The sequence below is a fragment of the Ixodes scapularis genome, unplaced genomic scaffold (assembly GCF_016920785.2).
Source record: "Ixodes scapularis isolate PalLabHiFi unplaced genomic scaffold, ASM1692078v2 PGA_scaffold2__306_contigs__length_199485367, whole genome shotgun sequence".
NCBI classification, from domain to species: Eukaryota; Metazoa; Arthropoda; class Arachnida; order Ixodida; family Ixodidae; genus Ixodes; species Ixodes scapularis.
Genome location: NW_024609857.1, coordinates 21,857,259 through 21,882,889, shown reverse-complemented (window position 1 = coordinate 21,882,889; position 25,631 = coordinate 21,857,259). Strand labels below are relative to the sequence as shown.

Below are 25,631 nucleotides of genomic sequence, written 5' to 3'. Positions count from 1 at the left end.
CAGAAGAAAAAGGAAAAAAGCCTACTTTCACAAAACATTTTTTTTATTACTTTTAGGAAAACAAGAACAAATATTTCCAGGTGTCCTTTACAGACATTTCTGCAATTACATTGCAAAGATATCTCCATCAGCCCCGTTGTTTCTCTTCCTTTGTAGACTTCCCAGAAATCAAGTCCAGCACTTGATCAGCACAGGTTGGAATTCTTGTACCAGGGCCAAAAATGGCAGCAGCCCCTGCCTTGTAAAGGAAGTCGTAATCCTGTGGCGGGATGACTCCCCCGACTACAATGTGAATATCAGGACGATTCAGCGACTTCAGGACCCTCGACAGCTCTGGCACGAGAGTCTTGTGGCCAGCTGCCAAGCTGCTCACCCCCACAACGTGGACGTCAGCATCGATGGCCTGTTGGGCAACTTCTTCGGGAGTCTGGAACAGGGGTCCAATGTCCACATCAAAGCCCATATCAGCAAATCCAGTCGCAATAATCTTGGCCCCCCTGTCGTGACCGTCCTGTCCCATCTTGGCGACAAGGATACGTGGCCTTCGTCCCTCCTGCTCCTGGAATGCGTTTACTCTAGCAATAACTGCAGTGATCTCGGCGTCCTCTTCTCCAAATGTGGACTTGTATGCACCAGACACCATCCTGTCAGAGGCGACATGGCGACCAAACACCTTCTCCATGGCCATGGAGATCTCGCCAACTGTGGCTCTCACTCTTGCTGCTTCAACAGCCAAACCCAGAAGGTTACCAGTTCCAGAGCTGGCCGCTTGTGTGATGGCATTCAGGGCAGCCTCTGCTTTTGCGTTGTCTCGCGACTCACGAATAGCTTTAATCTTTGCTATCTGAGAATCCCTAACCATGGTGTTGTCCACTGTCAAGACTTCAATAGGGTCCTCTTTCTCCAGGCGATACTTATTGACGCCGACAATGACCTCCTTGCCATTGTCAATCAGGGCCTGCTTTTTCGCTGCACACTCCTCGATCCGCAATTTAGGCATGCCCGTCGAGACTGCCTTTGCCATGCCGCCCAGCTCTTCCACCTCCTTGATAATCTTAAGAGCTTCATTATAGACCTGCTCTGTCAAGGCCTCCATCAGGTAGGAACCACCCCAGGGGTCAATGACATGGGTGATGCCACTCTCCTCCTGAAGGATGATCTGAGTATTTCTTGCAATCCTGGCACTGAACTTGGAGGGCAGTGCGAGAGCCTCATCAAATGCGTTGGTGTGGAGCGACTGAGTGCCGCCGAAGACAGACGCCATGGCTTCCACGGTTGTCCGTACGATGTTGTTGTAAGGGTCTTGCTCGGTGAGGGACCATCCGGACGTCTGGGAATGTGTGCGAAGCTTGAGCGAGTTCTCATTTTTGGGATTGAAGTTTTCTTTGATCAAGCGGGCCCAGAGTCGTCGGGCGGCCCGCATCTTCGCAATCTCCATGTAGAAGTTCATGCCGATACCCCAAAAGAAAGACAGGCGGGGCGCAAAGTCGTCTATTGTCATGCCAGATCTCAGTCCCGTTCGGCAGTACTCGAGTCCATCTGCAATTGTAAAAGCTAGTTCGAGGACGTTGTTGGCTCCCGCCTCCTGCAAGTGGTATCCCGAAATGGAGATTGAGTTGTACTTGGGCATGTTTTTCGAGACAAACGAAAATATGTCGCCGATGATCCTCATCGAGGGTTCTGGTGGGTAGATGTACGTGTTTCTGACCATGAACTCCTTGAGAATGTCATTCTGGATTGTTCCGGAAAGCTGTTCCACCTTGACTCCCTGCTCCTCACCGGCGACGATGAACATAGCCAGAACAGGAATGACAGCTCCGTTCATCGTCATAGAGACGGAGATCTTATCCAATGGTATGCCATCGAAGAGCGCCTTCATGTCTTCGACAGAGTCGACGGCCACGCCCGCCATGCCGACGTCTCCCTTGACCCTCGGGTTGTCCGAGTCGTAGCCGCAGTGGGTCGCCAGGTCGAACGCCACCGAGAGTCCTTGCACGCCGGCCTTGATGTTGTCTTTGTAGAACCTGTTGCTCTCTTCTACCGTACTGAACCCGGCATACTGACGAATGGTCCACGGTCGTCCAGCGTACATGGTCGGGTATGGGCCCCTCGTGAACGGGAACATGCCGGGAAAATCTTCGGGCAGCCCCTTGATGTCCTCGCTCGTGTACAGCGGTTTGATGGTGATCCCCTCAGCCGTGTCCCATTTTAGGGACGCGGGGGGCTTCCCCTTGAGTTGCTTTGTGGCATGCTTTGTCCATTCCTCCGGAAACTTCAAGTCGGACGTGTGTTCTTGACGAGCCAGCTGATGCGCTGGCAGATAGGTGCCCCGGTGGAGCACCCGCCACGCTTTCGATGACTTCAGCATGATCGGCGCTGCCTCGTTCTACGAGCCGGCACGCAAATTGACAGTCATGCGGCAAATTAATTCCGGCGGCCAACGATGAATGACGAAAAACGTCAGCTCACGACCCTGGGCAGCAACCGTGCCACTTCTGTTTACTTGTTACGTTGTTACGCCATTACGCCTCGATGTTCTTCCAGGCGGCGCAGGCGGCGTTTTGCGCTTCGCCGGAAATCGGGCAAGCACGCAGCGCTGGCAGCGCTTCCGCTGGGGGAACTACACCTACAAAATCGAAAAGGCTGATGACAAGGCGACTGGAATGGGTTCGTTAATTTTATTTCTTCCGCGGTGCTCGTAAACGCGATGGTATATTTTCTGGCCCGAAACGTAGCCGAGCATACGAACGGGCGTCTGCACGCAGTGAAAGCTGGCAAAAATCCTAACGGTGTCGGTCGAACTGCGCGTTCCACCCATCGGCTGCATCGGCCGCGGCGGCTGGATCTTGGCACGATCGGCCGTTCGGGTGCTGGAAATCGCAGGTTTTTCAATCACTTTGACAGCTATCGCGCGCCGGCAGCACATTCGACAGCTCTCGGTCACCACGCTCGCTTACCTACCGAATAAACGAACGCACCGACGTTGGCGTGCGGCGCCTCAAGTTCTGCTACGATTTCGAATTCATACGGGATCGTGGTGTGTCTGTTTTGCTTTCGTTTCTTGTTTGTGTCCCAGATTCGATTTGTTTGTTTCCTGGTGTGTTTTATCTTATTTTTTTTTTTTAGTTTTTCGTGGGTGCTGCTACAGGGCACGCTAGAGGAAGGGTCGACATGAAATTGTGCCATCTCTGAATCGATAGAGGTTAGGGGACGGAGCCACCGCCTGTCCCGCGACTTCACGGCGACCGCGTGTGTTGACTCCTCGCAACGCTCTCACCAGCGACCAGCACGCCCGCGCGCCACATATTTCGTGCTGGTAGTGAACGTCGCAAGTCGTCGACAATTTCGTCGGGTATGTCCGTCAGCGCGCCGCTTTCTGACCTTATCAGTGTCGGATATGTAACTTGGGTTCCGAGTCCGGGCGCACAAATATGTCGAGCGACGTATCCGACAGGAAGTTCCTCCGCTGAGCTCACGAGCAGTGTCAGTGTTTTCCTGAGCCCCTGGGGGTGTGACGGCCAAGACTCTGGCCCTCCGAGGTGATCGAAGCGAGTTTAATAGTGTCAACGCGGCTGACTCGCTTCGAGCCCATATGGACGAATGGGAGAACTTCAAACCGTCTCGATACTCGACTTTGACCTTTTATTTATTTATTTTTTTCTTTATACTTTGCGTAAACATGAGTATACTACTACATCTACCAGAGTTATTTCTTCGTTTCGTCGCACGTAAAATAAACGTTTGTAAACTGCCTACCTCAAAATATTCCTCTGGGCGTTAACATTCAGGAGTAGGGATGTAACGGCGTTTTGCGTATGTATCCGGCTTTGAGCGTCTGTATGACCAGGAACCATGCTCAGTCATTGTGCGGTTAGAATTTCGCATCTCGGTTCATGTTAACACAAAAACAAAGAAAATTCTTTCAATTTTACATTTACGTAAAAACAACGGTGCTATGGATTCTTTTCGACAAGTGCTTACTGCTTTCCAAACCAGCAAATCTTTGCTGCGATCACTTCTAATTTCAGAATTCGGTGTGCTCGCAGTGAGCACCTCTGTTAAAAGGACCACTATATTAGGGGAGGTCTGTGGGAATCTTTGTTTTATCGACAGTGGTTACACATACGCTGTGTTATGCTAAAAGCTCAAGGCCCTGCATAACCTTCCCATGCTCACTTTGATATAGGTATAAGTTCTCATGGTCTATATGCTCCACTCCTGGTCTATTTCTTGCTACTTGAGCAGGCTTGCGCACAACCCTCTTTCAAAGCATGTACTCTGAAGCAAAGTTGATATTGATTTGTCCATTTTCCTTCGCGTTTGTATTGTGTTGGAACATGTTCATGGTGTTTTTTCTTGCATGGTTTGATGCAGCACTGAATGCTGTGCACCCTCAAAAAAATTTTTGGGCAGTAATTTTTATTATTTTTGTGGTTCACTAAGTAACTGGACAGTATCGGCTAGGTGATAGTTGGAGATCAGATCGGAACCTCAGTGATGCGCTCCTAGGTGATACAAATATTTTTCGGAAATATCAAGAAATGATTTAGTAATGTAAAAAGTTGGGAAGAATAATGGATATTTTTCAATCTATTTAATCACGACGAATCAGGCAATATATCTCACATAGTATTTGTAAATGCTTCTCTGTTATGAGAGAAGGCTCATTTCACACTCCAAACAGCAGTTCAGGACATTAAAGGGAAGATGGGGCACTTCTGCATTTGAGAAAAAACACTTGGATTGCGTTCATTTGGCCTTTAGAATAACACATATCACAATTATATTTCAATGCGACGCGCTGGAGAGCCATAAGAGCCATTTCAAAATAGCACTGAAGTCCCGCCTCCCTAGCCTTAGTCAGCCAAAAGATCCGACCATGACGTAACGGACAGCGACTGTCTTTCGCGTTTTCTTGCATTTAACAATACTTTCGCAGCAAATGATTTGGGTATTTGGGTTCACGGGGTAAAAATACACTAGAATTCACTTCTAACTCATTTTTTTTCAAGAACCTTCATAGCTTTCCTTTAAGGGCCCTTTGCCGTAATATAAAAAAATTTACCTTGGCATTATCACCCTTCTTTATTTGACAGTTGGGTCTGCATTGCCTGCAAGTGGTCACCACAGACAAACAGAAACAGTTCTTCATAATTTATTATTCCTTTGTTCAAGCCAGTTTGTCAACCTGACCTTTTTATTTGCTGTAATGATATTTTATTTCATTTCATTTTATTACCATTGGGGGGGGGGGGGGGGAGAGAAAGAAAGACAGGACATCACAATCACTTTCCTTATAATAAAAGGGTGAGAAAAAGATAATGAGAACAAGAACAAAAAAAGTCTTGTCTTGCTTCTCTTGTTTGTATGCTGGGAATGAGATGACTTTAAACATGACTGATATGTTTGCAACATTTGCTTCCCTGTAAGGTAGAGTAACACTACTACAACATGAAGTTGAATGTGAGCTCAAGACAGTATTTTTCGGACAGGTGTACAAAGTCTGCTCCACCCGATGGAGATGAGGGCAAGAGTTTCCAAGCACTCAAACTAACTTTCCACGGGCTGAAGATTGGTTCAAACATTTGCGTTTGATTGTGATTGACTTTGTTACGACCGCCGCTTATGACTGCGTACAATGAGATGGTTGCCATGACAGTCGAGGTCTGTGCAACACAACATGGTGTAACGCAAGGAGTCCTGACAGTCAGAGGGAAATGAACCATTAAATAGGGGCTTAATGTTCGTGGGTATAATCCTTTTGTGACACTGATTGTGACTCTTGGCTCTACTGAGAGAATCGAGTGAACTAAAACAGTTGCCTATATTTTTACTTTTGTTTTTAAATCATGAAACTGAATGTACTCTACAAGAAAACATCTTAAAACTTCCTTTTTTGCACTTAAACTGATAAAAAATAAAGTGGGCCCAGATTAAGGAGAATCTAGCAGTGGAGTTTTAAGCCCAGTTCACGCCGATGGATCATTTTGAAAATCCTAAAAATATGGGGTCGAGAGTTGGTGTTCCTTTCATGAGACGGAGGTGTGGACAGTGGCTGAGCATTCAGTAGACGGTGCTGTTTTGATAGCACAGTACTTCAGCACAAGCTGGAGCTTTTTGGTGCTTCACAATATCTTTTTAAGGGTGAAAAATAGCAGTATAAGAGTGCAAAAGTACTGCTTAAAGATATAAAATAATTTTGTAAAAGTACAAATTAATTTAATTAGGTGTTAGGTAGCTCTGTAAGGGTGTAAGATAGCTCTGTAAGAATGTGAAATGACACCGTAAGGGTGAAAAATAACTGTTAAGATGCGAAATAACTTCATAAGGGTGCAAAACAGCTTTCTAAAGGTGTGAAATAGCTTAGCAAGGGTGTGAAATCACTTTGTAAGGGTGCAAAGTAACTCGCTAAGGGTGCAAACTAATTTTATGAGGTGTAAATAACCTCTCAAGGGTGCAAAATAACTCCGTAAGGGTGCCTCTTGTCTGACGCCACAGAGGCCCTGAACCGGAGGCGCGCACGGGTAGCCTACAGCTACCAGCCCCAGAACGAGGATGAACTCCACCTGGAAGTGTCCGACCTGATTGAGGTCCTGGAGGAGGTGGAGGAGGGCTGGTGGAAGGGGGTGCTCAGGGGCCGCGTGGGTGTCTTCCCCTCAAACTTCGTGGTGCTGGACGACGCGGTGCCGCCGGCCTCGTCCCCCCGGGGGGGCACGGGGGGACGCTGGGCCGGGAGCGCCAACCCCTCCACGGGCGTCGTGTCGGAGTTCAACGCAGACAAGCCGGACCCTTCGGTGGACGTCACGGGTGCGTTCTTCCTGGCCGCTCTCTCCCGGCGCCCTAAGGGATCTCTCTTGCGAGGTACTGGAGCAGCGGCGCTGAACTGCCCTAGAACCGAGGCCACCTCTCTTTACTTCTAACGCCAAGTCGAGACGTGTTTCGAGCGTATCCTGTCTGTCTTTTTAAAGGCCGACCAACAAGCAGAAAGGGGGAAACTCAGTTCCTCCTTACCATTCAAGAAAGAGCTAGTCCCTCCTCTTGTCTCTTGGCGCACTATGGCCTATGTTGCTGCTGCGCCAGAAAACTCCAAATTCATTCATTCCTCTTGTCTGCAGTTGGTAGCTCAGAGACCTGCGCATGTGGGAAGAGAAGGGGAGAAGAGTGCGAGAGGGAATGGGGAGAAAGGAACGGGGAACTGGTTTTCTGCCCGGCAGAAGAGGATTCTGCAGGTCGGCTTTTAAGGCTGGTTCACATGTGCATCTCAGTGCCGATATCATGCTAAATCAGCACCGCGTCAGTGCTACTGTCAGCGCTGGCTTGGCGCCGAGTTAGCACTGCATTGTATGTGTAAGCAACAAAAGGCACTGAGCTGTTTTTCTGAACAGGTCTTTAGAGGTGCGTCAGCTGCACGCAGTCAGTTTTCTTAGAGCAGTAGAGGTACATTGGATGTATCTGGTCAGTTCACATTGAGGTGCCATACCTAACATATCCTTTTGCCATACCTAACCTGTCCATAGTGACCGGTGAGAAAAATGCATGAACCATATTTTCCAGGCTATAGTCTGCAGACTAGACATGTTTAAAATTTTAAATTTTACCCAATGCAGACTATACAAGGATTTGTTTATTTCTAGATCACTCACTGTGACAAGATGTGAAGGATTTAATGGATAACGAAGTATGGTACTCATCTAAATACCCAAAAACCAATTAAAAGGCCTGCAGTTCATTATTTTACATAATTATCTGAGCGAGAAAAGACAGCCAAAAACACAAATATCAGCACTGATATTTTCCACAAACGTGTTATCTCTAAGGTATACGAAAGACCCCGCCTTTAAAGGGACGCTGAACTCTCCCAATATATTTTGAAGTGTCTGGATCAGACGTATGTCACACAGTGGAGTCACCCAGGGAGGCTTGTCAACGCCCGCTTCGGCTCAATGTGGCGCGTATTTGAGGCGTCTATACCGAAAAATGAAATCCAAAATATAGGTCAGTTTTGGTTTCGTTTCAGAATTAAAACATGCCTCCTGGGGTGAATATTTTGCTAAACACCGTTTTTGTTTTCAGGATAAAGAGGTGACCCAGCTTTCTTGTATAAGCAGGAATCATTTATGTAGCTCAGTGAAACCATCGCACTAGACATGCTCAGCAACTGGTATATCGGCACGCATCTCCGGCCCCCACTGTAACCGCCATTTTTGAAAACGAGTGGCGCCGCCTATAGCGAACTAGAGTCGCAAATAGCTTGAAAAATACGATAAATATAACTGGCCAATTTGCCTTTTTTTAGAGTAGTGCAGTCATTTTTTTTTTCTTTTTAATATGCCGTAATATATTGGAGAAGCACCCATCCAACTTTAAAGACCGACGACCAGTTCACGCTTTCCACTTTTCGCTCGCTTCCTCCTCTCCCTCCTACCCTTTCTACCCACGCCCGCCCCTCTTGGTCCCTTCTTTCCATCCTTCGCTTCCCTAACCCGAAGGCGTGGAGAGGAGGGTCTTCTGCCTTGCAGAATTTGAGTCTGGTCGTCGGCCTTTAACTGAAAATTGGGTTAATCTAGACATAGGCTGTTGTCCGGCCAAATTGGTAAAAGTCAAGATGGCGGCCGGTAAGAAACTTTGAAGGCAGTGCGAATGGAATCGGAGAAGGCACATTTATTTTCACATGGTTTTCTCTGTCATTGCCGCTGGCGGTCTTGTGGCCGCCGCCACGGTGTGAGCATTTTCGGCTGATGCCGGCGCTTTGGAGGGTGTGGGCACTTAACATAATTCGCAGAATTCCAAAGTTTGGGAAATACTAATAGTGGGCGCTTGTACGAAGTGGGTGCTTCCACGGTATTTTACGGTACTTGCATTTTGATGCCAGTATCCACTTTGTGACTTGCCACTAACTGGCAGAACTTTGGGGGTGAAGATCGTTGCTCGTCCACCTAAGCTATTGACTCAGCATGAAGCCATTTTATTAGTGCACGTATCGTCCTATCGTCTTGTTGTTAATTTATTCTCTCTCTCTCTCATCTCACTCATAATATGTAAAGTGATTTGCTGTGGAACTTCTGATCTCCCCTGCAAAGTAAGTGAGGGGGGGTGAAATCTTCTTCACATGTAAGTTGCACTAAAGTCGTGTTGTGTGAACGAGCAATTCATTACGCCCAGCTGTCCAAGGTATTAAACTGACCAATTACGTCCGACGTACCCCTAAAAAAAATGTATGGCATGCGTCTGACGTATTCTAAAGAAAATTAACATACCTTTAAACAGTTGGTATTTTTAATTTGGGATACGTGTAAAAGCTAGGTTCCGTGAAGTGAAAAAAGCGATCAGTTTTGCCTTGCTGGGTTTGTTTTAAAACTGGCTGTTGTGCCGCACGCAAAGCGAACATGCCGTCGGGCGAAGCACTGCTAGTTTTTTCAACATACAACATTTATCTTCTTTTTCTGAATGTGTGATAGCTTTCATTTTCAGTGTCCTCCTGCCTCATAGCTGAGGAAAAAAAGGCCACAAGTAGGACAGATCACTTTGGTTTTGGAACTGCTAACCCTGATGGTGGGAGCACCCAACCTCTAACTTCGCAGCTCTGTGTAATCATAAAAACCCTTGCGTGGTGCTTTTTGCCATTTGCATACTGAGTGTCTCTAGCTTTGGCATAGTGAGTGACAAAATAAAAACTCGGTGATAAGCCATACTAAAAAGTAAAAACAAAAACATTCAGTATGGCACAAAACACCGTTGTATGGGCCCTTCAAGAGGAATCGATGTAGTGTCTTCTTCCCCTTATGCATTTACTTTATTTTCTTTTTTTTAGTATGTTTTCGTGGTGGTTTGTATTTTCACAGAGGGAAGAAGCAGATTTGCAGACATTGTTTAAAAATATTTAAAAACGCGGGCATGGTCTACTACATAATTTTTGTGTGGATTGTGGTTATCGAACATGGCACGTCGTTGCAAGTGGGCAGCTGTTTAAAAAGTATTTAAAAACGGGTACGGTCTACTACATAATTTTTGTGTGGATTGTGGTTATCGAACATGGCACGTCGTTGCAAGTGGGCAGCTTTTTTTTTAATGAAGTTTGAAGTGCTAGCAGGTGTCAGCTAGCTACAACCGAAAATGCAGTCCCATGTGGTGGCATTTTGTTTCCTGAACAAACAATGCAATTAAGCTCATTTTTCATAAACAAAAACGACACTGAGTGGGCTGAAAATGTACAGCTAGCACAGTGAGTCACCCGCTACAGGAGAACGACTCGTGGCTCCGCTCCTTTCGTTACACTAGTATATAATGTTTATGTAAAACAAGCTTGTCACCAACACCTCGCCCATGCCTCGCAAAACTACAGGGCAAAGAGTTCCACAGTCCCCTTTTATCAGCTCCTCCCATTTAATGGCTATAAGTGAAAACATAAAAGAAATGGTAATACTTTTGTACCCACTGGGGAACATTTGCTTGTTTTACAAAGGCTCCCAATATTTATATAAGGGGGATCAGTGGCCAAGTGGACTAGCGGGCACCAGCTCGAAGCACGTGAAGCAAAAGCTCGCGCTCAGAAGCCAGGGATCCTGGGTTAAATCCCCATCCCTGCCTGTTTCGATCTGGATGAGCATCGTACCAGCAGCTGTCGTGTATCACCACTGCGTGGTGCACGTTAAAGACCCCCAGGCTGTCAGTTGTACTGCACTGGCTAAATTGTTCATCTACAGCTGAGAGACAAGTCGCCCGTTGAGGCAGACTAGGTTCAGGCTGTATAAAAATACACACACCCCCAACTCCTGATAATCATGAATATAAACGTGCCTCTACAATTCCAGTAAGGGCATGAAGGGCCGAGACAAAAATAAAAACGGTTTTACGGCCATGCATTACGCACGCGCATGTCTCGGGAAATTGAGCGCAGCTCTCTTATCAACTTAAGACATTAGTTAAACAGTTTTTTTTCGTGAATTTATGGTTTACAGTCCTGAGGGAATGGAATAGAAAAAGGTTTGGGTTGTCCAGGATCAACAGTTCTAGCTTGATTTGGTTCCCGTTACCAGCAGTCACCCAATGTTACGCACAAATGCCGTCCATTTTGCACCTTCCTGTTTGATTTTTTTTTTTTTTTTTTTTTTTTTTTTTTTTTTGTGCAAGGATGGTACTCTTTATTTTTAATCAATTGAGCTAATTTCTCTGCTTTTGGCAAAAGTAGAAGCACCAAGTTGGGCAGGAATGGACTAATTGGCGAACTGGGTGTTCGTGTTTACTCCACAAAAGATGTCTTATTTCTCCAGGAGACCACTTGTCGTCATCTGCAGCGGAGATCAAGCCCAAGCCTGTGGTAAAAGGGATAGGCTTTGGCAACATCTTCCCCGAGAGCCGCATCAAGGCCAAGCAACAGGGGAGCGAGCCACCCAACGACAAGCGCGTAAGCAGACAGCTGAAGGGTCCTCTTGGTCGATTTCAAGGGCTCTTTCTGATGAGACTTGCCATATTGGCTCTAGTCTGATGTTGACCTTTGTCTATTGAAGGGCCAAATGCACATTTCTGCTCTTTCATAAAGTCAGTCACTGCCATTTACAGATGGGACCCAGTGATAATGAGGCATGTATGATGTTTGAACCAAAAAATTCTACCTGCTTTGGCATTCTGAGCATGGGGAAAGCATGCTCATTGCCCCAGTGCAGACTGAAGCTTTTAGGACCAATCATTACTTGTGCCCCATTTCGTTAAGGCAGTGATCGACTCTTGTCCTCTATGGGGGAACATATGTGCAGACCTTATTCGTAGGAAGCTCATGCCATACAGTAAAACCTCGTTATAACAAAAATGGGGTATAACAAACTAATGGATATAACAAAGCAATCATAATTCCCCTTGCTTGGTAATAGTGGGAAGAAATGGACATTGGCTATAACAAACTAATGGTTAATTATAACGAAATAATATTGACCGCTCCTTCAACTTTGTTATAAGGAGGTTTTACTGTATTAATAATCAGATTTTTTTCGTGTGTGTCTGTACCCAATACAACCGGTAGATTTTCACCTTGATGCAGAAACAAAGTACCGTAAAATCCCTTAAGGGTGCCCACCCAAAATGAAGAGATAAATTGTGAAAAACATGAGGTGGGCTATCTTTGAAAATGAGACAGCAAAACTTTATAAAAAAAAAATTTATGATAAACGCAGGGCCACTTGCTACAAACCACGTGACAAGGGAACCGATATCACAGATTGTGGACACGGCAAATCCGCATTTCACAACGCGATAAACACGCAGGAATTCGCTACAAACTCCTGCGTCACGGGAAAGGATACCGCAGACTGTGGATGCCGCATACTGTATCTACACGAACGTAACGCGAGAAGTGACTTTTCACAGCGCCAAAAAAAGAAAAAAAGAACACGAATGTAACGCGAGTAAAGTGAGGGAAAAGAGTACCTCTATTTGTTGCACATAGTGACCAACACCTGCCAGTTTCTAAAAAATAAAATGAGTTTTGCTCACTCGTCCCTTTCGCCATCAGTGATCAAGTATTACCCTCAGACAGTCTATTCTGTCACATCTAGCCGTCGAGCCGCGGCAGAGTTTCCGATTTCCTCAGCCATCAGAATTGCACTTCTTTAAAGCGGGCATTGTACTGAGCTTGTCGCGTTGTCATTTGCTCGAGTCCAAAGTCGCGGAAGCACAAATAGCAGCCTGCGACACACGGGCGAAATGAATCACAAACACGTCGCAAACAAGAATTGGATTGGATTGGATGTTGCCCACGTATACATATTGCCAGCACAAGATTGAAAGATTGCGAGATTTGTCGTAGCCATTTTAAAGTGCCTGTGCCGCGACACTGCCAAGGCAAATTTTGAGGCGTTTCGATTATAACGCAAACCCCCAAAGTGGGTGGGAGAAATTTTGAAAAAAAAACTCGCGTTACATTTGAGTAAATACAGTATTTGTGTTTCATGGTTCGATAAACAGGCAGAAATCGGCTACAAACTTGCGTGCCACGAGAACTGATATCGCATGCGCAGATCGCGGAAAAAGACCGCAGGAACTCGCTACGAACGTTGTTTCGGAATTTTTATGTTCTGGATATTTAGCCAGAGAAATGGGGTGGGCGATTTCTCGAGGGAGAGCACCTTTACAGGATTTTACAGTAGGTGAAAAACTGAATGGCTCAAAAGGGGAAAAAAGGAATGTACAAAGAAGCTACGAACTTACAAATGACAGGTCCATCTGTTTCTAGGGAGCCAAATAGATGCTGACTCTGTCATAGTTGCTTTGATAAAACAATTGAATTGTGATTGCAGGTGTATGAACTATGCACAAAACATGTATTTTTCTTGGGGTAGCAGAAGGGAATGTGGAAATTTACATCACATAAAAGGAAAAGATGATCTTTGACTTAATTTTCTATAGTGTAAAAAAAAAAAAAAAAAGAAGACTAAATTACACTTTTTTTTATTGCATAAGAGCTTTGTGAAACTTTATCAGGAAGAAATTGATAGTCAAGTCAAAATTGGCATTGAAAGTAGCAGTCATAGACATGTATATGAGCCTTCTTTTTTTTAGACGTTTTTGATTGCCATTATTTGCCTTTCAAATAATGAATTCCTAGCTCAGTGATGGAAGCGCAGCAGCATTTGCTCCAAATTGCACTACGAACGAAAGTGTGCTACATCTTGTTCCAAAATGCCAATTTTGCCAAGAATTGCACCATACCTGTGCTAAGTAGGCCTCAGCAAAGAAAAAAAGAAAGATGTTGAATTATTGACCTCTGCACCGAGTAAAGCAAAGTGATTAGTTATTGTAAGCAGTTTGAATTGTAAGATGAAAATTTTAGGAGTCTACTTATTTCTGAGAACAGATGAAAGAAAGTAAAAACGTTTTGTATGGACTCTGTTGAGGGCTCCCCAAGCTGACATATTCCCACGTGGCTTGAAAACTGGTGCCAGGTGTGCCATAAAAAACTAAAATGGGGCTGCGTCCATCCGGGCGTAATCTGAGCTAGATGCAGATCTCTCTTTTGTCCGACTTTCAGGGTACGGTACCCCTGAAGAAGCCCGCTCCTCCAGTGCCGTCAGACGCTTCTTCAGAGGCTCCAAAATTGCCACCGAAACCTGGTATGTGCTCTCAGAAAACGTTTGGGCATGTGTGTGTGTGCCTGTTTATCTGGTGGTGCATGACTCCATGTATTTTCTCGTCTATATTGAAGTAGGAATGAGAAACTACTGGCATTTCTCAGATTTATAAAGCGTGGAATTAACCCCTCTAGGTCGTAACACTCAGCTTTCTTTCGTAGCTTATCTGTGACATTTGGAGAGGCACTATACTACTATTAGACGAGCACTTGTGCATCCGAAGAACTTTTCTGAGTTTGGTGCATTGTTTTTTTTAGTGCAGCTACGGAAAAAGCCTCCACTGGATGCTCGCTCTCTCACGCTCCTTCGTTCCTTTGTACGCAATCGGCATACCCTGCATGGGCCTCAGCCTTTTGATTGCCTCAGGCTTTCTGCCTTATGGGAGTCTGAGCCAATGAAAACCTTTAAATTATTAATATTGCTAACTCGCAATATGCTTTTTAAAGAGAGTTAGGTTGGAAAAATAGTTTTATATTTTGGGTATATGCATTAAGAAGTAGTAATCGTCAGAATTAATTTTAGTTGACTGCTAATGACGTGCAAAAAAAATTAAATTACTGGAAAAGCAGAAAAAATGCAAGGTGGGTTAGCATTGTTTCTTATCTCCAGCTGTCCTTAGTTTTGAGCTTGAATTTTTAGTATCGAACAGATTTTATGAGCCCCTTCGAATTATATCTGCATAGCTGTACGTAATACACCCTTTCCGAAATTGTGGAGTGATGCATAGATTATGCGCAGCCGCCATTAGTTGGTCTCATCGCTTCCGGCACGAGGCCTGCCATCGGTTCTGAGTTCGCGCCGAGCACCGACGCGGCATTTGTGCGATACGGGTTTCGGTCCAAGTACACTCCAAATGCTGACGAAGTGCACACATCCAACGCCGCATGACCAACTAATGGCGGCCGCGCATACTTTATGCATCATTTCGAAACTTCGGAAAGGGTTTAATAACCCGTTAGACTTCTTTTGTGGTTACAACACATCGAAGGGTTGACAAAACCGCTTTGAGGCCTTGTCTCAGTAGCGTCCAGAGCAAGCTTTCAGTGTTAGTCAATCGTGCTGCAGCCACCAGTCCGCTTACGAGCACTACAGTCACCGACAAGGTGGGAACGGCAGGGAGGTGCTTCGGTCGTCCCGCCTCCAGCCCGAGCTTCCTGTCTTCAACAGCGCCTCGGCACCTCGTACACCTTGAGTGCGTGTATGCAGCCGAAACTCAGTGGAAAACACGAAGCACGTGCCGGAGATCGGGTGTCAGAGACACGCTTCACCATTTTCACTCTGTCAGCAACTATAGTTTTCGTACGTAAGAAGAGAAAAGCACGAGTCTCGAATCTTTCTTTCCCGGTGGTGTCACGTACAGTAATTAGAGAGAGGAAAAGATGTGCGTGGATGTGTTTGTCCCCTACAACTGCCTGTTCCTCACCTCAAAAAAAAAAAAAAAAAAAACTGTTTTGAAGTGTTTTTTTGTGGGGAACAAAGTCCCCCTTGTTGGAGGTTGGAACGAAATCGTGGCCTTCCTCTGTTTCCCCTTGCACAGTGCGGGAGCAGGCCCGGGTGCTGTATGGCTACGAGGCCCAGAACGAGGACGAGCTCACAATCCGCGAAGGGGACGTGATAGTGGTGCTCACCAAGGAAGTGGAGGACAAGGGCTGGTGGAAGGGAGAGCTCAACGGCAGAGTAGGCGTCTTCCCGGACAATTTCGTCAAGCTCATAAAGGAGGAGGTGAGTTAGTCGCCCCCTCCTCACCAAACCGTCCGCGTTCTGCACTCGTGGAGCGGCGCTTGCCCGTACCCTTTCGTGGTCACTGTTTTCTCAACGCCGAGAACGTGCATTAGGGACGGCGCGTGGTGCGACGGCGTCCGCACAAACGGGGGATTGACGTTTTAGGGGTGAAACTCCTTAGGGTCTAGCCTTGTCTGTCCGGTGTCCGTGCTCACATCGATCTTGCTGGTGCTTGTGCTCGTGCTCGTGCTCGTGAGCTCACGTGCTCGTGTAGAGCAAAAAAAAAAAAAAAAAATGTTTGCGCAGTCGATAGGATTTGAACCTGTCCGGGGAGACCCCAATGGATTTCTAGTCCATCGCCTTAACCACTCGGCCACGACTGTGGGACGAGTAGGGGGCTCTGAGATGTGGCGGTAACTCAAGTGCTGAGGAGGTCATAAATGAAACGTTGCATGTAGCCGCTCAACGTCTATACAGGAGAGGGCGCTGCGGTCAAATGCGTATATAATTGTGTTAAACTTTGCATGCATTGGCTCAACGTTTATAGACGAGAGGGCGCTGCGGTCATATGCTCAAACGCATATATAACCACGTTCCATACCTCACATTCTCTTTGTGACATGGGTGAAAACGAACGAAAGGCTTGGCATGCTGCGGCTCAGCGTCTACGCAGACAAGCACCACCAGAGCTTCGCCCCAATCAACATCATTCACCACGTGGAGATGCGGCCAATTTTTTGTTCTCGTAGAGTCACGGGGCCGTCGCCAAATACCGGTGCGGTGGAACGGCAGCGAGATTTTGCGCCCTACCCGTTCGAAGTGAAGCGTGAAAGGGCATTGAGTTTGCGTTAACCGTAATATTCAGACAGGTGCCCCACTCCCGAAAGGTAACCGACCCCTACTTTTGGCACGATTCTGTATTTTTCCCAAAACACCGAAAGATAGCCCACTTCTAGTAATTGCACCGCTTGGGCTAATGGTGACCTCGGTGGAAACGAGGACAGTTAGGCAGGCGATAAATGTCGACTGGGAAGAATAGTCGTCTTTGGTCCATAGACCCCTGCTGCGATAACAAGTTTGAAAGGTCACCGGACATACATGAAGAAGTGATCGACATTTTGTTTGGCGGTGATGGCGACTGCTCAATTAAAGGTTTTGAGGTGGAGTGAACGTTGTGTAGACACACCTTCACATTCCTTTTCTACAAGTTTTTTTTTTTTTTTTTTTTCATCTTTTTTTGGTTGTGCATTGAAAGTAGGCCACTTTCTATTTTTACCCGATTTGCTTTCGATTTTAGGTGGGCTTTCTGTCGGGAAACTTATAGTATGCAAGGAGTGTTGCGCATTGTACCCTGAGGTCACTGTCGGGACATGCTGTTTGTTAGGGTGAACAGCCAGAACTCTTAAGGCTCGTTCACACTCTTGCGACCGAGTACGACTGAGAGAGACGAGATCTCTTACAACTTCTTAAATGTTTCTAGAATGAGGGGACACACTGACATTGTGGCGCCATCTATGCGGTGACCCTAGAACTGCATTTCACAAAAGCGAAGGTTTTGCGGGATTTCCGAGGTCAAATGTGCGTAATACCCATAGAAAGGCTCGTTTATAACATTGGCAAAAGTTTTTCGAGCCAAAAAAGAAAGGATATTGCGCGAGAAATAAAAAAAAAATATGCCGGACCGCCGAGTTTACACTGCTTCCCAATAGATGGCGCCAGTGTGTTCTCTGGTTTAAGAAGTTTTAAGGAACCCAGGTTTAAGAGGTCGCAAGTAGTCGCAAGAGTGTGAACGGGCCTTAAGTCTCTTTCATAAAGTGTGTTTTAGTTGATATATGGTTTTATCTCAATAGTCTCCTTAGAGTAGCACTGTTCTTTATAAAAGATTGATGTAGCAAAGATGTGGGTATTGGAAGGCAGAGTTGAAGAATACTGGTAATGCTTGTCAGGATAGTAGAAAGAATGAAAAACCGAGACAAGGGGTGAGCGAGCACCTTTTGAAGAAGGTGCTTGTCTGGTTTCTTGTCTTGTTTGTTTATTCCTTCTATAAACTTGACAACAACCACCTCATTCATCAGTTCCTTCAGTTATTTGTAATATGGATACAGGCATTTCATTTACTTATTTATTAAAAATACTACTGATATAACAAAACAAACATTCTGAAAAACTGACCTTCCTTTAGAGAAATTACACAGTAGTGAATGTTTTCTGAACTTTGTCCAAGGGAAAGCCTTCTCAGTGGAGATAAATAAGGGCAGCTGTGGTGCAGCGAGCGAGCAAAGGCTCGCAGTGTGATTCTTGCCATTTCGGTAGGCAGTGTTAATTTGTCGCATCTTTTCGGAGTCTCAAAACCTGAAGATCCTAGCAAAAGTTTCTCTTGGAGTGGACTAAGATTCGCAAAAGATATATAGCTTGCGTACTCATAAGAAGTGCTTAGGTGTCCCCGGACTTTTTTTTTTTTTTTTTGCTCGTAAAAATGAAATTCATTAAAACGAGGAAAAAAAATCACCCTAGGGCTATTGAGTAAAGATCAGCCACTCTTTTAATGTGGTAAATTCCATTGCCTATCAGTTCTGACGATAAGCACTGTGCCACTGGAACTTTAGAAGTAAGTTATTAATGCAAAAGCATTAACTGTCTCGTGGAGCGAGCCGACGTCATCAGTTCGAAGCTCAAAAACTGCACCTTAAATCCTTCCTCCAAGTGTAGCTAGCTCCCAGCTATGAAACCACTCGAAAAGCCTAGACACGGCGCTTAGTTTCCCCGATCCCAAAGGAGTGAAGTAAAGCTGACGAATTTTCGGCTTCGGTACCATTGGCTGGCGCACGTTGAAGAGGCTCCCATTGGCCGCTGCGCATCAGTTTCAATGATCGCTCACCCGATGGTGCCGTGTGTCAGCGATGCAGCGGCTCTGCCGTTCCACGCCCAAGGTCAGAGCACCGTATGCCGCAGACGAAAGAAGGGAGCGAAGAGCGGTGTGCGTGCTTTCGCACTCGCAACTCACAAGAAGTGCTTAGGTGTACCTCGAGCTTTTTTTTAATGCAAACATTTCATTCTTCCGTATGAAACTTACAGTATCCTTCAGAAGAGTATGCATATTAGCAAAACTAATTATTTAAAGGAAAAAAACGTTTAGCCTTTCCACTTTTGTGGAGAAGGAAGACCAGCGGAGCTGTACTCGATACACTGCCGCAATGCGCACGCGCCCGTTTCCCGCTTCTTCTTGTCCGACACGCCGCCCATCGTGGATACGTCTCCGGCGACCCAGAGTTTGTCGCACAAGGCGCACGTGACACCAAACAAGTAATCCACGAACTCCCTCTAAAACATTGCCTTTGCGCCCGGGAACTGTTCAGCCGGCGTGGAGTGCAGTCGTCGCCAGGCCTCGCGCTTGCGCTTGCCCTCCGTGGCACGATCGTCGTCCGTGGCGTTGGCCTGCCGGTGCCCTTTACATCGCTGGTTCTGTTCTCGGCGGCGGCTTTCCAGGCGAGCAATGTGCTCTTCTTTGGCAAGGGAATCTGAAAGGCTCGACGCAGTGGAAGTCGAGGCGACAGCAGCTTTGCAGCGGTTACGGACCCATTCGCGCTGCTGCACACGTCGCCGCTCCTTCCACAGCCAGTCTTCTTTCCCCGAAACGGCACGCTGCTAACCCATCCAGAGTCCAAACCGAAACTGATAAGAGCGTAGGAAACAGCGCGCAAAACAGACGAGGACGAAGAAACACACGTGACGAGCGCTGCGCTCGTTACGTGTGCTTCTTCTTTGGCGTCATCTGTTTTTCGCGCTGTTCCTTCTATGAATTCCCAGCAACGCGTCGCCCAACTATCCATTCTTCTATGATAACTGGAATGGTTGGCGCCATCTACCAGCAACGGCGGCAACCATACTGGTTGTGTGCTTGCCTCCGTCGCTTATAGATGGCGGTAGCTGTCCAGAGGCATTTTTGTCGACAAGTGTTTTGTTCCGGACACGGTCCTCGGGAACCTAGCCCTTAACAGCTCCGCTGTAAAAAGTTTTTGTTAATAAATAGTTTATGATTTCTAGGCCATGCTATGACCAACATTGTTAAGGCAGCTGAAATGCATTCTGGCTGAAAATTATGTGTATATTTACCGCAGCATCCCCCCGCTGATGCTTAATATGCAAGCCGAAGGAGGGCATTGTGACTTGGCCCCACATTCTTACCCACTCCGATGTGTGCCCAGGTGGCGCTGCCAGCCAAGCCGGAGCGACCCGAAAAGTCGCCCGGAGGCAAGACTGTCCCCAAGCCGGACTTGCCGGACAAGCCTGCCTTCCAGGAGTATGGCAACAGCTCGGACCGGCCGGTCTCCAAAGTGCCTCCTTTTAAGCCTTCCGAAATTTCTAAGAAAGGTGGGTCCTCTTACCCCAGCTGGGTCAGCCTCGCCATCAGATCTGGCCGTCAGTCATTTTTTTCCTGTCGGTTGGTTCTGTGGTTGCTTCATCCTTGTCCTTAGAGCCTAGCAACACACTGGTTAGATGGTGGTGAGTGTATGGCTTCCTTAAGATGTTGCTCTTCTCCTGTCTCATTGGATTCAGCACTTGAGTTGTTCTTTCCGCTTCCTATAAAGGGTGCAAGAGAGTGTAGATTTGTGTTTCGGTCTCCTGTCTGCTGACACACGCTGTACGAAGCTTCAAGTTGAAAAATGAGTGACTGGAATATGCCTACCCTTCCAAAACAAATGAACGCCGGAATGCATCCACCAGCCGCACCGAGGAACAGATGCGAGAAAAAGAAATTGACTGTCTCTTTGGCATTTTCCGAAGGCGTTCTAAATACGTATCATTCATAGGGTCTCTTCGTGCACCTCCTTTTGCAGGCACACTTTGAAGGCCACGGAAGGGTACCTTACGAGGGTTTTGCGTACAAACAATATAAAGCCGTCACGGTGTCACGTGACGCTACGACGTCATCTAGGCTACATGCAACGGACACAAACTCCCCAAAGCTGGCTCTGTAGATGCTTTTAAAAAAACTATATATCTGGCCTAGCCTTTACGTCGAGCTCGCCCGGTGCCCTCACCTCCAGTCTCCCTCCGCCCCCGCAGCCTCCTCCCCCGTCACCGCCGGCCTGGAGGAGAGGGCCCCCGAGCGTAGGCCCCCTCCCGTGCCCGCCGTGCCGGGCGTACCCCCCGCCACTTGCCTGGCCGCCGCCAAGAAGCCCTACGCACTCCAGTCACTGCCCTCCCCGCCCGTGGGGGGCCAGCAGGCCCCGAGTCAGACCCCCAAGAAGCCCCCCCAAAGGCCCCCGGACGAGGGCTCCCCCCCTTCCTCCGCCCCGCCCCCACCCCCTTCCCCCGTCGCGAGCCAACCGAGAGCGCCCGCGGTGCCCGCGAAGGAAGCGGCGGACGCCTACGCTCAGGTGATGCGGCCGGCAGCCGCCACCAACGGCCTTGCGGCGGGCGCCAAGGAACCCAAGTCTCCTCCCGTGAACCTCGCGAGGGAAGAGTACTCCGGTAAATGGAACTGCTGGGTGATCTCTCTCTCCCTTTCTCTGACTTTCCGTGGAGAGGAAGGCCTTTCTCTGGCTTCTGTTGCACACCGCGGGTGACTCTGTCGCTTCTCTGCTCCGGCCCTTTGTGTGCCTTCAGAGGGCCCATCTCTCCGCCCTGCGACCCTTGGTGCATCCGCTCTCGCTCTCTCCTGTTTTCGCTCCGTGGAGAATCGGCCGTTGTCCGGCTCTTTGTTCGCTGTCGGTCTTCCTCTCCGGTGGCTCGTCTATCCGCTTTGATGTCGCGTATTTTTTCTCTTTGTCGTAGAGTTCTCTTTTCTCGAAGGAGTGCTCCTTCTTGCATCCACCCTGCTTGCTTTTCCAAGCTGTCGGATGTTTTTCTCTCTGTGTGGGCTTCCTTTCTCTTCCCTTTCTTTCTTGGTATGCTCCTCCTCGTTCTCTGGGATGATCTTCTTCTCCGTGCATCTTATAACTGTCTTGCTCTGGCTTACCTCTCCCTCGTCCCTTGAACAGTCGACCTAACCTTGCTTTTGCCGTGACTCCTCGATTCCGTCCGCCGATCGAGACTGCCACGTGTCGTAATGCTATAGCCTTTATGTCGGCTTTTACTTTTGCTGAGATTTTCTTCTCTGTGAAAGAATGACAGCAGAATTTTGTATGAGGAGTGTTATAGTCTGTCGCAGCTAAGAAAAGCAGGACAATGCTCTGTGATTGCAAAGCTCCCTGCCCACAAAGCTCTCTGCTCGCCATGATTAGTGGTATCCTCCTCTCTGCTCGGTTCCCCTCAGCATCTACCCTGCTGAAGTGAAAAGAGCTGAGGACTTAGTAGGAGGAGCTTTTCCGGCTTTTCTTGACCTGCAACAGACTAATACTTGAAGTTGTTTTTATTGTCTATGGGTTCTGTGTGCGTAGCAGGAGTAGCTGTACCCTCATGGCTGTATGATTGCTGGTTATAATTTTCTTACTACCGAAGATTCTTTTTGGCTCGTGTAATTTGTGGAAGGTGCCTTTACACGAGAGTGGTGGGCACCCTTGACGTCCCTGCGGTGCGTCTGTGTGTGCCCCATGCAGAAGCGACGTTTGACAGCATTGAGCCCTCTGAGAACAAGCTGAACCACCCCACTGCCAACAGGGTGAGGCCCCCCATGAACAGGAGGCCCCCCTCGCACATCACCGTCGGCAAGGAAAACGTGAGTCGCACGTCAGGACGTTGAACACTTTTTTTAACGTGAAACATCCTTTGCCTAGGTGTTTGGCATTTTGGGGAAACCTAAAAGTGAAGCCTGAATAAAAGCGTGGCCATGAGGCTCGTCATTGATTGGTTGACGGGTGGGAGAGGAGGAGCGAGGTGCTCGACGCCGATCGGTTAATGGGGAGGTCACATGACCAGAGGGTTAGGCAAGGAGGAGCTCGACCACTTGTGCTCGAGAGTATGGAAGGCTCTGGAAGGTCACCAGGTTTGTCAGCCCAATCAGTGGTAGTATCGTTTATTCTAGAAACAACTATCAAGTGTGCACATGCTACGTGTTCAACTATCTGATGAAGAGCGCCGTGAACATTGGTGTCTGGCGTCTAGAAACTCAAGAGTATCACTAAACGTTTGTGATGTTAGAACGTTTCATGTGTGCCATATTTTGTTTTTTGGCTGACTGCAGTAGTGGGCGTCGTGTACGACAAGAGAAATCTGACTTGAGCAAGCTTTACGCCTATCGACTTTAAAAGATTTGTCTGTTTTTGTTGCGACCGAACGGAATTGGTATGTATTATGCTCGCGCTTGGTTGTGCGCCGTTGTCCAAGATTTATTTGAGATGCGCAATATATTCGCTGCTATTGTGCGTTTGGTCCTCTCAATGTCCCGGCTTGGTTCTTGGAGGCTGATTTTATGGTGGGGACAGTGTAAGATGTCCTTGCACATGCTCTAGATAACCCTTGGATGCCCAGTATTGCTCAGCAGCAACAACTCAAGAATTATTTCAATTCTCCCGCATCATGCACGCCTCAAAAACCTTGGATGCCCAGTACTGCTCAGGAGCAACAACTCAAGAATTACTTAATTTCTTCTGCGTCATGCGCGCCTCAATAAATTTAGCGCCCTCTATCGCAAGGGCGAGGATACCTGCACTTAACGGTGGAGAATTGAATTGCATCTTCAAGAGATTGCTGTCCTATAAAACCAAAGCTGACAGGGGATCTGAGGTATGATGCCATGCACCACTGACCTCGAAACACCAAGAAGAAAAACAGGCACAAATATTGAAAATCTAGTTACAAGTGCTCCTACTGTGCGAAATGAGAAGTGCACCTGTGCCTTACCCCCGGTCATAACTGCTTTCGGTCATTACACTCAAAATAATGCTGCAAATGCCCAATGTTGCTCACAATCAACATTTCGAGTACATAATTACGGAGAAAGGTAATTTTTTTCTGAGATCAGATTTATTTTATTCTGTGTGTTGTAGAACCACGTGAGGATTTCTTGGTCTGCAGTATTTCAAGTAAAGTTTTGGGCATCAAAGGATTAAGGCTGGATGCCTTCAAGCTGATTTTTGTTGCATTGCACTGTCCCTTCTGTTCCCTCTTTCCAGGGATGGGGCGTTTCTTTTGTACCAGCCACCTGTATCCTTGCTTTAGCTAGGAAAACACTGCCAAAAGGTGATGACTGCCAGAGTGGACGAAAATATTGCATTGTTTATCAAATATGTCGCATTGCTTAAAGGGGCCCTGCAAGGACTTTTTACTGGTTTTTAATTTGCGCCAAACCTGAGCGCACTGGACGTAGTAACTTAGTGAAATTTTTATTTTCTCGAAATTCGCTTTATTTTAAAAGTTATAGGCAAATTAGAATTACAAAAACAAGCAAAAAATAACCTCCCCCCTGACGTCCTTGGTTGCTTGAGCGGCCGTGAATTAGAGGAGGGGTAGTGGGCTCATCGCGAGCGCTCACGGCTACCGCACTCCGTGTCGACGGCGCGAGAGGGCGCCACTAACTCATGTTCTGGATAGGCTGTATGCGGCGGGCAGCCAGAGCGGCTCTCATTGCATTTGCTGCGCGATTAAAGACTAATTCGGCATGACACTTCATTGGCCACAACGACAGCAAACACGGGGTAAAAATCAGTTCAGAATGGGAGCCACTTCGCGCTGCCATACCGCGAAACGGCCAAACCGCAAGGCAAAACTTCTCGCCGAAGGCCTTCGGAACGCTCGGAGCCGGTAGGATCCTCCAGTCTGTAAACGACCGCAGCGCCGCCGTGTACATCTAGGACCTTTCCGTGTCGGCGGCTGATCCCACTACTCTTTTCTAGTATGCGTCGCCTTTTCCACCGCTTGGTGGCGGGTATGTCGACGGGTCATTTCTTGTTTCCGTACTTTATGAACTGCATTCGTTTCTTTTCGGATATAAAATACTGAACAAAAACTACTTTTATAAATAATTGAAACAGTTTGCGCCGCTTATATTTTGTATTTCTACTAAAAAGAAGCTTTTAGCGCCTCTGACCAGTAGTAAGCCCAGGACCTAAGACGTCACATTTTGCGCGCTTTCGGTACCGCGGGTCGCCCCCGTCGGTGAAGGAGGTTTCCGCCTCGTCCGGTTAAAATATGCCGCACTAATATTTAGTTACTCTCTCCGTGCCTGCTGGCTTGCCCGAGCCCCAAGAAGCGTGGAAACCGCAAAAAAGGTAGACGCTTAAATATGATTGCAGGGCCCCTTTAACTTTGTGCAAGCAGCTTGTCAGGCAGTCACCAGTTTGTACACCCAAAAGTCGAGATTATATACAGTAAAGTTCAATGGCTCGTTATTTCTAATGTATACGAACGTTGCAGTTATCAGGTTTGCACAGGTCAGTTCAGTTTTTCACTTGCGCCTTCTCTGCTTGTTCAGGGAAACGAGCCAAATGAGATGCAGCCTGCCTGGATGAAGGACCTGGGCAAGAGGAATCAGTCCAAATTTACTAGTCAGCCTCCCTTCGAGAACAAGGACGTCAAGGTGGGCTCAGACGACGGACCCTCCGCGGGTTGTCCTGCATCTCACAGACTGATAGGCAGTTTTCATGTTTATCTGTTGGAGATTAAGAGTCGACCTACAATCGAAATCAAAGAATAGTCGTCAAAATTCCCAGTTATTTTGTGCCAACAAGATGCTTCCCCGTGCCAGCCGCTTCTCTGAGCACACTGGCGCCAAGCAGCAAAGCTTCACGCTCGCACTTCGGTGCAAAGCAGTGAAGCTTTGTGCCTGTGCCCTGGTGCAAAGTGGGGAAGCTTCACACAAAAGCACTGGTGCAAGGCTGTGAAGCTTGGTGTGAGCGCTCTAGCATA

General features: G+C 47.3%; 2 protein-coding genes across 3 annotated transcripts in view; one reads left to right on the top strand and one right to left on the bottom strand.

The window, feature by feature from the left end:
* Positions 1–25: 25 nt before the first annotated feature.
* Positions 26–2,543, bottom strand: LOC115324244 (methylmalonyl-CoA mutase, mitochondrial). The gene has a single exon (XM_029984758.4). It carries the CDS (start codon positions 2,366–2,368, stop codon positions 128–130), a length of 2,241 nt encoding a protein of 746 aa, XP_029840618.2. The 5' UTR covers positions 2,369–2,543; the 3' UTR covers positions 26–127.
* Positions 2,544–2,555: 12 nt separating this feature from the next.
* LOC115324246 (SH3 domain-containing kinase-binding protein 1) overlaps positions 2,556–25,631 on the top strand; it is a 36,842-nt gene continuing 13,766 nt past the window's right edge. The window contains exons 1-9 of one of the 2 annotated variants that reach the window (XM_029984760.4): positions 2,556–2,667; positions 6,499–6,807; positions 11,271–11,404; positions 14,021–14,102; positions 15,658–15,842; positions 20,048–20,213; positions 20,910–21,317; positions 22,385–22,503; positions 25,198–25,302. In XM_029984760.4, coding sequence (XP_029840620.2) covers positions 2,664–2,667; positions 6,499–6,807; positions 11,271–11,404; positions 14,021–14,102; positions 15,658–15,842; positions 20,048–20,213; positions 20,910–21,317; positions 22,385–22,503; positions 25,198–25,302 — 1,512 coding nt within the window. In that variant the 5' untranslated portion in view covers positions 2,556–2,663. Of the gene's footprint in view, positions 2,668–6,498; positions 6,862–11,270; positions 11,405–14,020; positions 14,103–15,657; positions 15,843–20,047; positions 20,214–20,909; positions 21,318–22,384; positions 22,504–25,197; positions 25,303–25,631 lie in introns of both variants that reach the window. The other variant, XM_040209324.3, reaches the window with a different exon arrangement.